Source organism: Hippichthys cyanospilos, chromosome 14 (assembly GCF_059441005.1).
Source record: "Hippichthys cyanospilos isolate Australia breed blue-spotted pipefish chromosome 14, RoL_Hcya_1.0, whole genome shotgun sequence".
NCBI lineage: Eukaryota > Metazoa > Chordata > Actinopteri > Syngnathiformes > Syngnathidae > Hippichthys > Hippichthys cyanospilos.
In genome coordinates this window covers 20,746,718-20,760,622 of record NC_142382.1, presented here as the reverse complement: position 1 = coordinate 20,760,622, position 13,905 = coordinate 20,746,718, and the positions used below count along the sequence as shown (strand labels likewise).

The 13,905-nt window shown below is 41.3% G+C and overlaps 1 protein-coding gene and 1 long non-coding RNA gene across 5 annotated transcripts in view; one reads left to right on the top strand and one right to left on the bottom strand.

The window, feature by feature from the left end:
- The window catches only part of gabrr2a (gamma-aminobutyric acid type A receptor subunit rho2a), a 137,073-nt gene extending 124,688 nt beyond the window's left edge, over nucleotides 1-12,385 (bottom strand). For 3 of the 4 annotated variants that reach the window (XM_088433221.1, XM_088433222.1, XM_088433223.1), the window contains exon 1: nucleotides 12,091-12,385. In XM_088433221.1, coding sequence (XP_088289347.1) covers nucleotides 12,091-12,263 — 173 coding nt within the window. In that variant the 5' untranslated portion in view covers nucleotides 12,264-12,385. The remainder of the gene's footprint in view (nucleotides 1-12,090) is intronic. The other variant, XM_088433225.1, reaches the window with a different exon arrangement.
- Nucleotides 1-13,905, top strand: part of LOC148413275 (uncharacterized) — a 77,426-nt gene that overhangs the window by 31,251 nt on the left and 32,270 nt on the right. The gene's annotated exons all lie outside the window — the stretch shown is intronic.

The following is a 13,905-nucleotide window of genomic DNA, read 5'->3' as shown; positions in this document are numbered from 1 at the left end:
CTGAACATATCGACAAAAATATATTCCAGTTTAAAGCTAGCGCCACCTAGTGGCTGCAAAAAATGTCATTAGATAGATAGATAGATAGATAGATAGATAGATACTTTATTCATCCCCGTAGGGAAATTCACATTACCAGCAGTATCCTCAAGTCGAGATATAAAATATGAGAAATAAAGTACACAAGATACACATAAGTCCAGTACAGAAGTATACTTAAGGTGCTTGTTAACAGTGTAAACAGAATAGTGTGAATCGTTGGAGTCTAGTGCAAGTATAATTAAGGTGCTTGTATAAAGTGAATAGTGCAGTGCAGAGTATGAGGTTTAGAGTTTAATGTGAGCTTTTACTGCCCCGGGTGGAGTTGAAGAGCCTCATGGCATGGGGGAGGAATGATCTCCTCAGCCTGTCCGTGGAGCAGGACAGTGACAGCAATCTGTCACTGAAGCAGCTCCTCTGTCTGTGGATGATGCTGTGTAGTGGATGCGTTGGATTGTCCATGATTGATAGCAGCTTGTTTAGCGCTCGTCGCTCAGCCACAGTTGTCAGACTGTCCAGCTCTGTGCCCACAACCGAGCCCGCCTTCCTCACCAGTTTATCCAGACGCGAGGCGTCCTTCTTCTTGGTGCTGCCTCCCCAGCACACTACTGCGTAGAGGAGGGCGCTCGCCACAACAGTCTGGTAGAACATCTGCAGGAGCTTTTTGCAGATGTTGAAGGACGCCAGCCTTCTGAGGAAGTACAGTCGGCTCTGTCCTTTCCTGCACAGAGCTTCTGTGTTGGTAGTCCAATCCAGTTTATTGTCCAGCTGCACACCCAGGTATTTGTAGGTCTGGACAAACTCTACACATTCTCCTTTGATGGTTACTGGTTCCGGATGGGGTTTAGGCCTCCTGAAGTCCACCACCATCTCCCTGGTCTTGGTGGTGTTCAGGTGCAGATGGTTAGCGTCGCTCCATGAGACAAAGTCCTGGATCAGTTTCCTGTACTCCCCCTCCTGCCCACTCCTGATACATCCCACGATAGCAGTGTCGTCTGCAAACTTCTGCACGTGGCAGGACTCAGAGTTGTACTGGAAGTCTGACGTATACAGGGTGAACAGGACAGGAGACAGCACGGTCCCCTGTGGCGCTCCTGTGCTGCTGACAACAGTGTCGGACGTGCAGCCCCCCAGTCTCACGTACTGGGGTCTGCCTGTCAGGTAGTCCGTAATCCATGCCACAAGGTGTGAGCCTACTCCCATCTCTGTCAGTTTACCACTGAGCAGCAGAGGCTGTATGGTGTTGAAGGCGCTGGAGAAGTCCAAAAAAGTAATCCTCACTGCACCACTGCCACTGTCCAGGTGAGAGAGGGATCGGTGTAGCATATAGATTATAGCGTCCTCCACTCCTACCTTCTCCTGGTAGGCAAACTGCAGGGGGTCAGTGGCATGGCGGACCTGTGGCCTCAGGTGGTGTAGCAGCAACCGCTCCATGGTCTTCATCACGTGTGATGTCAGGGCGACCGGCCTGAAGTCGTTGAGCTCCTCCGGTCGTGGTTTCTTTGGGACTGGGATAATGCAGGATGTCTTCCACAGCTGGGGGACCCTCCCCCGTTGCAGGCTCAGGTTGAAGATGCGCTGTAGAGGGTCTCCCAGCTCCAACGCACAAGCCTTCAGCAGTCGCGGGGATACTCCATCTGGACCTGCTGCCTTGTTGGGTCGCAGCCTCCTCAGCTCTCCACACACCTGGGCTGCAGTGATCTTGGGTGGGGGGGGGATGTCCTCCTCTGTGCTGGTGTCTAGGGGGGGAGGGTGAGCTAGGAGGGAAGCTGCAGTACTCCGGGGTGGGAACGAGTGGGGGTGGTCAAACCTGTTGAAAAAGTTATTCAGCTGGTTGACTCTCCCCCTATCTCCTTCCATGGCAGCACCCCGCTTTGTGCTGCAGCCGGTGATAGTCTTCATTCCATCCCACACCTCCTTTATGCTGTTGTTCTGCAGCTTCCGCTCCAATTTCCTCCTGTACTGCTCCTTCGCCTCCCGGAGCTGGACTCTGAGCTCCCTCTGCACCCGCTTTAGCTCCTGCTGATCACCGTCTTTAAAGGCCCTCTTCTTCTGGTTCAGAAGGCCTTTGATGTCGCTCGTGATCCAGGGCTTATTGTTAGCATAGCAGCGAACAGTTCTTACAGGAACAACAGTGTCCATGCAGAAGTTGATGTAGTCTGTAGTGCAGTTTGCCACCTCCTCAATGTCTCCCCCATGTGACCCCTGCAGTACATCCCAGTCTGTAGATTCAAAGCAGTCTCTCAGAGCCTGCTCTGCCTCAGTAGACCACTTCCTGAATGAGCGTGTGGTTGCTGGTAGCCTCCTCACTTTTGGTTTGTAGTGGGGCTGAAGCAGAATGAGGTTATGGTCTGCTTTCCCCAGTGCAGGCAGTGGAGTAGCACTGTATGCATCCTTAATGTTTGCATACAGCAGGTCAATGGTCCTATTTCCCCTGGTGTTACAGTCCACATACTGGAAGAAAGCAGGTAATGTTTTGTCCAGAGTCACATGATTGAAGTCCCCAGTGATTAACAGAATGGCCTCGGGGTGCTGTGTTTGTAGTTTAGCCACAGCGGAGTGGATGACGTCACACGCTACGTCCGCGTTGGCGCGCGGTGGGATGTAAACAATGACCACAATGGCGGTTCCGAACTCTCTAGGCAAGTAATAGGGACGCAAACTTACGGCCAAAAGTTCGATGTCCCTGCAGCAGGTGGAAATCTTTGTATTTATATGTCCGGGATTACACCATCTTGTATTCACGTACATAGCGAGTCCGCCTCCTTTCCGTTTCCCGCAGGCTTTTGTGTCTCTGTCTGCCCTAACTGTGCTGAAGCCGGGTAGCTCCACGTTGGCGTCCGGGATGCTAGCCGTGAGCCACGTTTCAGTAAAGCACAGCAAACTGCACTCCCTGTAGGCTCTGATATTTTTCACCAGCGCAGCCAGTTCGTCGGTCTTGTTTGGTAGTGAGTTCACATTTCCCATGATCACAGACGGGACAGAAGGCTTGTATCGCCACTTCGCCGCTAGCCGCTTAGCCTTTAGCTTGGCTCCAGCTCTGCAGCCACGATAAGGTCTCCTTACCTCGTCAGGTAAATGTGGGATCTCACCGGCACGGGACTTTTTCAGGGCAAGGAGTTGCTTTCTCGTGTAAACGCGTTTCTGTGCGTTAAAGTCCATATCCATAGAATTAAAGTCCATATCCATAGAAAAAGAACGAAAAGTAACACAAAATAACACGGAGCTGCTGGAAAGGCTACCACTCGCGACGGCGCCGGAAGTTAACAAACAATTTTACAAACAATCCTGTTTGGTTTGACCTACAGCTATGAAACTTTGTAGGCAAATGAAGGACTGTAAGACCTACAAAAAAGTCCATAGAAAAAATGTGCTAGGATGTACAGAAAAATTGTTATGAATTTTTTTAATGTGCAGTTTTGTCCCATTCTTAGACGTTAGCTGGTCTCAAACTAGTGTCTTTTTCTCTTAAAGGATTCACCCCATTACCTTCAACTTTGACATGAATCATTATCCAACTGAGGGGCACACATAGTCCAAATATCGTGAAGATCTCTTGACATAAAAGATGCGGCCGGAGCTTCAAATTATGTTTAATACTTCCTTCGCCAAGAGTGACAAAAATCTTAATAACTCAGCTATGACAGCTTCAAACCATCTGAAACTCTTCTGGGCCTTTAAAAGTAATGCAATAATACAGCTATGTGATAAACTTTCAAATCATTTACAGCGCCACCCAGTGGCGGACAAAAATCTCTTTTTATACTTTTATGTACTGTGAAATGCCTGTTTGACTAAATGAACTAAAAAATGGTCAGAAAAGCTATGACACATTGGAACATTAAGGTTCTCAACTTTTATGACTTTTCATTAAAGGGCGTGGCCTCTATGCAAACTCAAAGTCTGATGTCTCCCCAAAACGGTAAAAGTTGCTGTAATTGGACCTAGATGATCTGATGTTTGCAAAACTTCATATATGGGACCGGAGTCCAATGTGAAACACACCTAGGAGCCTATTTTTTATCATAGTACGAGCGCCACCTAATGGCAGCAAAAAATATAGCAAATCCTTAACGTTTTTATGTACTCTGCTGAGCCCCTTGAAGTGATATCCCTTAAATGTTTTCTGAAAAGCCAGTGGCCATGCCTTATGCCCCCCACAAATCAGTACAATGTTTCGACAGTGGGTGTGGCCTATATGGCATTGAAAGTCACAAAATTGGAACAATAAAAGCTGCAGTAACTCCACACACATTGTCCCACCTTGTCTAAATTTCACATATTTGGTAAGAGTCCTGCACTGAAGTCACTACAACTACTTTTTCATCGTTCATAGTCCTTGTTCATACCCCGACCTGTTCATACCCCAACGTGCACAGGTCTGCGAGGGCCCTTTATAGCTGCTTGCAGCTCTCGTTATTATTATTATTATTATTTACTGTGCAGCGCTTTTCCATTTTTGAGGGTCTAAACATGCACGAAAAGTCACCAAAATTTGCACATTTGTCGGGCCCGGTGAAAAATTGGATATTTTTGTGTTTCTCAAAAGAATGCAAAAAAAATTGCTCTGCAGCGCCACCTAAGGTTGAAAAAGTGCACCTCGTCCCGGCCCGTTTGACCTAGAGCTACGAAAATTTTTAGGCATATGAAGGGCCTAGAGACCTACAAAAAAGTCAGCGCGAGCCATGTGCTCAGATGTACAGAAAAAGAGTTATGAATTTTTGAATGTGCATTTTTGGCCCATTTTTGCACGTTTGCAGGTCCCAAACTGCTCCTTGTTTCTCCTAAACGCTTTACTCAATCGCCTTCAAATTTGCTGTGGTCCATATTCACACATAGGGGCACAACTGGGCAAAATTTGGTGCAGATCCGCTGACATATATGATAGGGGCGTGGCTTCTAGTCATGAGTTCAATTTTTCCTTCGCCAAGAGGGACAAAAACCTTAATAACTTTGATGTACTACCTTAAAAAAATCTAAAACTTCATGGACACATGGAAACTTATGTCTTTAACACCTTTAAAAAAATTTTTTTTAAATACCTACTAGCGCCGCCTAGTGGTTGATTAAAATGTCATTTTTTACACTTTCATGTATTGTTCTCAGTCTGTTTAAGTAAAACAAATGAAAATTGGTCAGAATATCATTAAGACATGGAATATTAAGGTTTTAAAATTTTACGACTTTTCGATAATGGGCGTAGTCTGCACGCCACCTCAAAGTCAGATGACTCGCCAAAACGAAAAAAGGGGCTGTAATTGGCCCCAAAATGGCCTTATGAGTGGAAAATAGCCTCTCACTCCCGGCCCGTTTGACCTAAAGCTACAAAAATTTGTAGCCTTATGTAGGACCTCGAGCCCTACAAAAAAGTCAGCGCGAGCCATATGCTCAGATGTACAGAAAGAGAGTTATGAATTTTTGAATGTGCACCTTTGGCCCGTTTTAGCTCATTTGCAGGTCCCGAACTGCTCCTTTTTTCTCCCAAACGCTTGACCCGATCGACTTCAAATTTGCTGTGATGTTTTATCTGACTGTGAGGCACAATTGTTCAAATTTTTGTGATGATCCACCATCAAATATGTTGGGGGCGGGGCTTTATATTATGCCTTTGATGATTACTTTGCCACATGTGAAACAAACCTTTATAACTCAGCTTTACAAGCTTGGAAAAATCTGAAAGTTCACAGACACATGGAGACTCAAGCCCTTAACACAAGTGTTTAAAAAGATCTTCAACTGCTTATAAGGCCACCTAGTGGCAAACAAAAATGTCAGTCTGATGTCTCGCGAAAACGAACAAAGTTGCTGTATTTGGACCCAGATGGTCTTTTCTTTTCTAAACATCATATATTTGATGGGTTTCCAATGCGGGATACACCTATCAACGTATTTTTTTTATAGTACGAGCGCCACCTAGTGGCAGCCAAAAATATAGCATTTTGAAACATTTTTATGTGTTTAGCTGAGCCCTTTGAAGTAATATCACTGAAATTAAGTGTGACAAGCCTCTAGACAGCCCTGCTGACATTCACTAAATTTTACGAAATTTCAATAATGGGCGTGGCCTTTACGTCCTTTTTCATTCTGAAGCTTTAACGGACCAGTAAAAGCTGCTGTAATTTGACTCAGTTGATCTGATCTTCTCACAATTTCACACATTGGATGAAAATCTATTCCTGAAGACATCGACAAACATATATTCTAGTTTAAAGCGAGATCTTCAATTGCTTATAAGACCATCTAGTGGCAAACAAAAATGTCAGTCTGTTGTCTGGCCAAAACAAACAAAGTTGCTGTGTTTGGTCCCAGATGTTCTTATCTTTTCTAAACTTCATATATTTGATGGGTTTCTAATGCGGATTACACCTATCAACGTATTTTTTGTTATAGTGCGAGCGCCACCTAGTGGCAGCCAAAAATATAGCATTTTTTAAACGTTTTTATGTGTTTAGCTGAGCCCTTTGAAGTAATATCGCTGAAATTAAGTCTGACAAGCCTCTAGACAGCCCTGCTGACTTCCACCAAATTTTACAAAGTTTCGATAATGGGCTTGGCCTCTACGACCATTTTCATTCAGAAACTTTATCTGTCCAGTAAAAGTTGCTGTAATTTGACCCAGATGATCTGATCTTCTCACAATTTCACACATTGGATGAAAATATTCTCATGAATATATCGACAAAAATATATTCCAGTTTAAAGCTAGCGCCACCTAGTGGCTGCAAAAAATGTCAGTCGAAAGATTACAGTCAATCCTGTTTGGTTTGACCTACAGCTATGAAACTTTGTAGGCAAATGAAGGACTGTAAGACCTACAAAAAAGTCAATTGAAGTGATGTGCTAGGATGTACAGAAAAATTGTTATGAATTTTTTTAATGTGCAGTTTTGTCCCATTCTTAAACATTAGCTGGTCTCAAACTAGTCCCTTTTTCTCTTAAACGATTCACCCCATTACCTTCAACTTTGGCATGAATCATTATCCAACTGAGGGGCACACATGGGCCAAATATCGTGAAGATCTCTTGACATAAAAGATGGGGGCGGAGCTTCAAATTCTGTTTATTACTTCCTTCGCCAAGAGTGACAAAAATCCTAATAACTCAGCTATGACAGCTTCAAACCATCTGAAACTTTCCTGGGACTTTTAAAGTCATGCAATAATACAGCTATGTGATAAACTTTCAAATCATTTACAGCGACACCCAGTGGCGGACAAAAATCTCATTTTTTATACTTTTATGTACTGTGAAATGCCTGGTTGACTAAATGAACTCAAAAATGGTCAGAAAAGCTATAACACATTGGAACATTAAGGTTCTCAACTTTTATGACTTTTCATTAAAGGGCGTGGCCTCTATGCCAACTCAAAATCTGATGTCTCGCGAAAACGGTACAAGTTGCTGTAATTGGACCTAGACAATCTGATATTTTTAAAACTTCGTATATGGGATGGGAGTCCAAAGTGAAACACACCTACAAGCCTATTTTTTATCATAGTACGAGCGCCACCTAGTGGCTGCAAAAAATATAGCAAATCCTTAATGTTTTTATGTACTCTGCTGAGCCCCTTGAAGTGATATCCCTTAAATGTTTTCTGAAAAGCCAGTGGCCATGCCTTATGCCCTCCACAAATCAGTGCGATGTTTCGACAGTGGGTGTGGCCTATATGGCTTTGAAAGTCACGAAATTGGAACAATAAAAGCTGCAGTAACTCCACCCACATTGTCCCACCTTGTCTAAATTTTACATATTTGGTAAGAGTCCTGCACTGAAGTCATCTACAACTACTTTTTCATCGTTCATAGTCCTTGTTCATACCCCGACCTGTTCATACCGCAACGTGCACAGGTCTGCGAGGGCCCTTTATAGCTGCATGCAGCTCTAGTTATTATTTTTATTATAATTCTCCAAAGTAAATCGCAAATGTGAGGGCCTAAACATGCACGAAAAGTCACAAAAATTTGCACACTCATCGGGCCTGCTGTAAAATTAGGTATTTTGGTGTTTTCATACATAAAATCTAAAAAATTGATTTTTAGCGCCACCTAGAGTCGAACACTTCTCCGGGGTCACGGCCAGTTTAAAAAAAAAAGTGGGTGGTCTGTATGCAACCCCAAATTCGGAGTTTGCTCAAATCATCTAAACTTACTGTAATTGAGCCCAGGTGATCATAAAACAAGAGCCAGTTCCGACCCGTTTGACCTAGAGCTACGAAATTTTTTATGAATATGTAAGACCTCTAGACCTACAAAAACATCATAGTGCACCATATGTTAGGATTTACAGAACCAAAGTTATCAATTGTTGAATGTAGCATTTGGCCCGATTTTGTACATTTTTCGATTCCAAAATCCTTGACCCGATCGACTTCACATTTGAGGTGCTCCATTACCTGACAGAGTGGCACCATTGGGCAAAATTTCATCAAGATCGTCTAACCTATATGATGGGGGCGGGGCTTCAAAATACTTGAATCATATTTCCTATGCCACCAGTGAAAAATTATGAATCTCAAGTTTCATGACATTTCAAATTTGGGCCTGCCTGGCCTTTACACCGCCTCAAAGTCCGATGTCTGGCCAGACCGGTAAAACTTAATGTAATTGGACCAACATGATCTTCTCTAAATTTCATTTTGGGAGTACAATGCTAAACACACTTTTTTCCCTGGTAGTGTGGGTGCCACCTGGTGGCAGCAAAAAATTACATTTTCATTTATAGGTACCTTGTTGAGCCTCTCAAAGTAATATCACTGAAGTTTTTTTCAGACAGGCCTTCAGAAATGCTTAATATCTTCCATCAAATATTACGATGTTTTGATCATGGCCGTGGCCTATTCAGCAGTGCTCATCCATTTATCGTAACAGTAAATGCTGATGTAGTTTGTCCCAGATGATATCATCTTCTCACAATTTCACACGTTGATTTAAAGTCAATTCCTTCAGACATTCAACAAACATATATTCCATCAAAGTGCTAGATTAACCTTGTGGCAGAAAATATATGACGAAGTTTGCCATTCATATTACTTAGTTGAGCCCGGTGGACAAATGCAAATGAAAATGTTACCTTTTCTAGAACATTGACCTCTACAGTTCGCCTGCATATGCACGCATACATTCATACCTCAATATGCCCATACGTCGAATTGTTCATCCTTCAACGTGCTCATGTCTGCGAGGGCCCGTTATAGCTGCGTGCAGCTCTAGTTTTGTTTGTTTTTCATTATTAAAAAAGATCCCAATGCTATCACAACATTAGACAAATCCTGGAGAAGCCTTACTAACTACAGGTCTCCCGGAAAGGCTGTCTCCTCATAATCTGGTCTTGAAAGTAAAAAAAAAAAAAAAAGAAGTCTCATGAAAAAAGACAATGCTTCACTGTCATGGGACCTTTTTATTTTATTCATTTAATATCTTTATTTTCTTTATTTATTTTCTTTGGCTATCATAAAACCAAACTAGTCCTGAAAGACACTACACAACCCCAGGGTCCCCCACATTGGATCCCATCAAAATCTGATGTGGCAAAAGTGACCTCAGAAAATGCCACATTTTACTGTCATTTTATTACATATTGTAAAAATAATTTAAAAACATTCTTTAGCTATCGTAAAACATCACCTATCCTGGGGGACAGCTCAGCACCCCAGGGGTCCCCCAATTGGATCCTATCAAAATCTGATGTGCCATTTCAAGATTACTGACCCCTGAAAATGCCACATATACCTGTCAATATATCACATTTTTAAAAAATCATGAAAAAACATTATTTAGCTATCATATAACCACACCTGATCTGGGGAACAATAAAGCACCCCAAGGTTCCCCCAATTGGGTCCCATCAAAATCTGATGTGGCATTTCAAAATGAGTGACCCCTGAAAAAGACATATGGTACTGTCATTTTATACCCCAGACACAAGTGTGGTGTTACAAGAGCTAAATATTTTTTTTAATGATTTTTTAAAAATGTGATAAATCGATAGCTGAATGTGTCAATTTCAGGGGTCACTCATTTTGAAATGCCACATCAAATTTCGATGAGACACGATTCAGGAACCCTTGGGCTGCTATAGTATCCCTGAGAACATATTGGTGTTACGATAGCTAAAGATTTTTTTAAATGATTTTTTTTTTTAAATGTGATAAATTGACAGTTGAATGATGGCAATTTCAGGGGTCACTCATTTTGAAATGCCACAACAGATTTTGATGAAGCACAATTGGGGGACCCCTGGGTTGCTGAAGTGTCCTCCAGGATAGGTTTGGTGTTACGATAGCTAAAGAATTATTTTTAATGATTTTTTAAAAATGTGATAAAATGACAGTACAATGTGGCATTTTCAGGGGTCACTAATTTTGAAATGCCACATCAGATTATGATGGGACCGACTTTGGGGACCCTTGAGATGCTTTAGTTTCCCCCACAACAGGTATTTCGTTACGATAGCTTAAGATATTTTTATTTATTTATATTTTAATGTGATAAATTCACAGTTGAACGTGTCATTGTCCAGGGTCATTCGTTTTGAAATGCCACATCAGATTTGGATTGGACTCAATTGATGGACCCCTGTGGTGCCCTAGTATTCAATAGTTTGTTTTTAATGATTTTTTTCAAATTTGTGACATATTGACAGATGAATGTGACAATTTGTCTATTAACGTTCACATATCCATTTGTGCATGCGAGTAAGCCTGCAACTTTTGCTGCAACTGCCCAAGCCTCTGGCTGGTTGCAGGAAGATTTCATACTACCTGGCAACGCAAGTTAGCTAAATTCTAATTGGCTAAAAACTCTAACTTAAAACTAAAACATTGGCAGGAGCGTAATCAAATTGATATAATAAGACACGAAAAGAAAGGAATTTGAAGAATAATTTATATATAAAAACATATTACATATATTTAGTAAAAATACATTTAAAATGAAATTGACTTTCATTATAGTTATTATAGTTATTGTAGTTTATTATAGTTATGATAATGATGTCAAGTTGTGTTAGGCCAGCAGAGAAGGTCTGAGCTGGCCCTGAGGGCTCTTCACTGGATCCAACCAGTAGAAGAAAAGGGATGATTGAAAAAGGCTAGTTTGCTCAGTCTGACTCTAAAATTCTTCCCCCAGGCTCTGCAAAATTAAGTAACTGCGCATACTATGCCACCTGGTGTTGAAATGCCTGTCATTTCATGTCAAAATGAAATTAATTCAATCGTTCTCATCAAACCTTAATTCTTTACCATCTTAGGCGAGCCCGATTAAAAATGAACCAATGGGACAAATCTGACACCCACCACTGCACTATACAATGCATTCTAAATTATTTTGCAAATGGTTTTTAGTCGCTTTCAGAAATCGTCAATGGAACTCAGCAAAATGTGGATATTACAACTATTAGAGAATAATATTAGAATTAGTTCTAAAACCACCCTGCTCATGTGATTTATTCAAAAACATTTTTTTGTCACATTGCCCTCTTCTGCACCAAAGTGCTGAAGATTTAATCAGTTGTAAAGCAGTGAAAATTGGCTTTTCCTGAGTTTGCACCCTTGGGAGATTGCATTTGCGGCAATCAAAAATTGTCATCTCCTATCACTCCCATCACTACTTGTATCTTCTTCCAGCCCCCATTTTAAATATGTATCAATCAATTTCAACTCATGCACATGTCACCTCATACCATGGTAAAGTATAACAGGAAGCAAAAGTAGCCTCATAGCTACAGTTTCTTGAGTTCATGTATTTTGACAAGTCTTTTACCTTAAGAAGGTCTGGTGTCAAAATGTCTTCAATGCGTGTTTTACTGACTGAACCATTAAACAGTATGTCAACGAACCAATGCTGTTGAAAGCTAATTCAGTAAAAATCCTCAATCCTCACATACATCATATCTAACATTAGTTTGTCTTGTAAATATCTTAATTTGAAAATGTAGATATAGTGAAACAAATGCATTTCTCTTTATGCTAAAAAATCACACTTTTTCAAAATAAACAAATAATGACAAATAATTAAATCCACAAATGGATTTATGGCAGGTAAGTTACTTACGAGCCATGCTTTTGGATTTCCACAGATCTCCGCTCCCGATGACTGCGGCGATGACATTCCACAGTTATGAGCAGACACAGATATAATATCAAGTGTATGGTAAAATTAGATCCACAGGTAGAACCTTTGAACCCTCCGTTTACACATTTCATTTGCGGACTTGAGCAGCGCATGACTTTGTGCCAAATGAGTTCTCAACCATGCTATCAGACTCTGCAGTTGTAGAGGAAAGCATGTGCATGTATGCATCTATTTATTACCATCTGCCACCATTCTTCAATCCTGGGGCAGAGTAGGGAGGGAATGAACATCTGAAGCCCTGCTCACAGGGGAGGGATTAAATAAATAAATAAATAAATGGATGGTTATGTTGGGATTATTTGCAGCTAGGCATGGCAGTACACGAGAGGACGATTAGTCATCCCTCCGGATTTGAAAGAGAAAAAAATTCTCTCATGATTGTTTTGCCTGGCAAGCGTAAGCACTCCAGTTAAAGTGCAATATGGTAAATGGACATAGCACTTATCACGCTTTTCTACCATCCTCAAGTACTCAAAGCGCTCACACTTAATTACCTCACGCTCATTTACCAAATGCACTCACACTAGTGGTGGTAAACTACATTGTGTAGCCACAGATGCCCTGAGGCAGACTGACAGAGGTGAGGCAGCCATATTGTGCCTATGGCCTCTAGAACCAGCCACTGGTGGCAAGGTGGGTGAAGTGTCTTGCCCAAGACACAACAACACGTGACTCTGAGAGACAGTGCGGGATTCAAACAGCCAACTCTTCAGTTACAGGACGACCCGCTCTGCTGCATGAGCCAGCTCTGATGAAAAACAAATATTGAAATTCTCAGTGACTGCTAAATGGAAAGAAATGACTAAAAACTGTAACAATAAAAAATAAGGCTTTTTCTGTTTTGTAAATGCAGTTGAAGGATTCCTCAAATATAGTACTATCTAAAGCCTGTAAGGTCTTAAATCTGCTGATGAAAACAATCTGATTAGAGTCATAAAACTGTTCTGATCTTCTGGCTATGCTATAGTATCCTTCCTAATTACATTCTTTCATTGCGCTAAAAATATTAAGAGAGCAGGAATGAACAAATAGTTGAGGTAATGACAAGTGTTTTCATTAATTCATAGAGACATGAATTAAAGGTGTAACAAATATGTAACAAATTAACTGTGAGTGCTTAGGAATTTGTTACAATCAAATGAGCACATATTTGCTGTAACTTTTAACGTGTGTACGTTGTCAATATATTTGTATGTTGGCACATATACAGTAAGTGTTCCCTACTACGGACCTTTGTCAAATGGAAATTCCCAAACCTGGAAAAAAATAAAACAAATACAAACCTATGCACTAAATTTTCTACAATTAAATCACATTAACGATCGATCTCTGGCAATGGAACTTCTGGTATCCGGAAACCTGACGCTATTCAGAGGATTGCTTTAGCGCTAACACAGGAAATTCCTGCTCCATATGAAGAATCTGCTCCTCCTTTTTTTTTTTAAATCTAATATCATCAGATCCAAAACTGTGACATGTAAGTGATTCTTTATTGATATGAATTTGGGTGAAATTACAAATGACTTTACTTTTATTCATTTACGTCCTGTAGATCATTTCATTTAAGAAAAGGAACAGAAAACAGAAAGAGTGACCGATAAATGCATCTCATCAAGTGTCTCCTGCTACACACTCAGAGTCAGAAAGACTCAAATCTAGGAGACTTTTTTGGCAATTTACGTTCTCAGAGGGAATTGCTTGTGGCTCGACGCACAAGAATCACCAGACATCAGC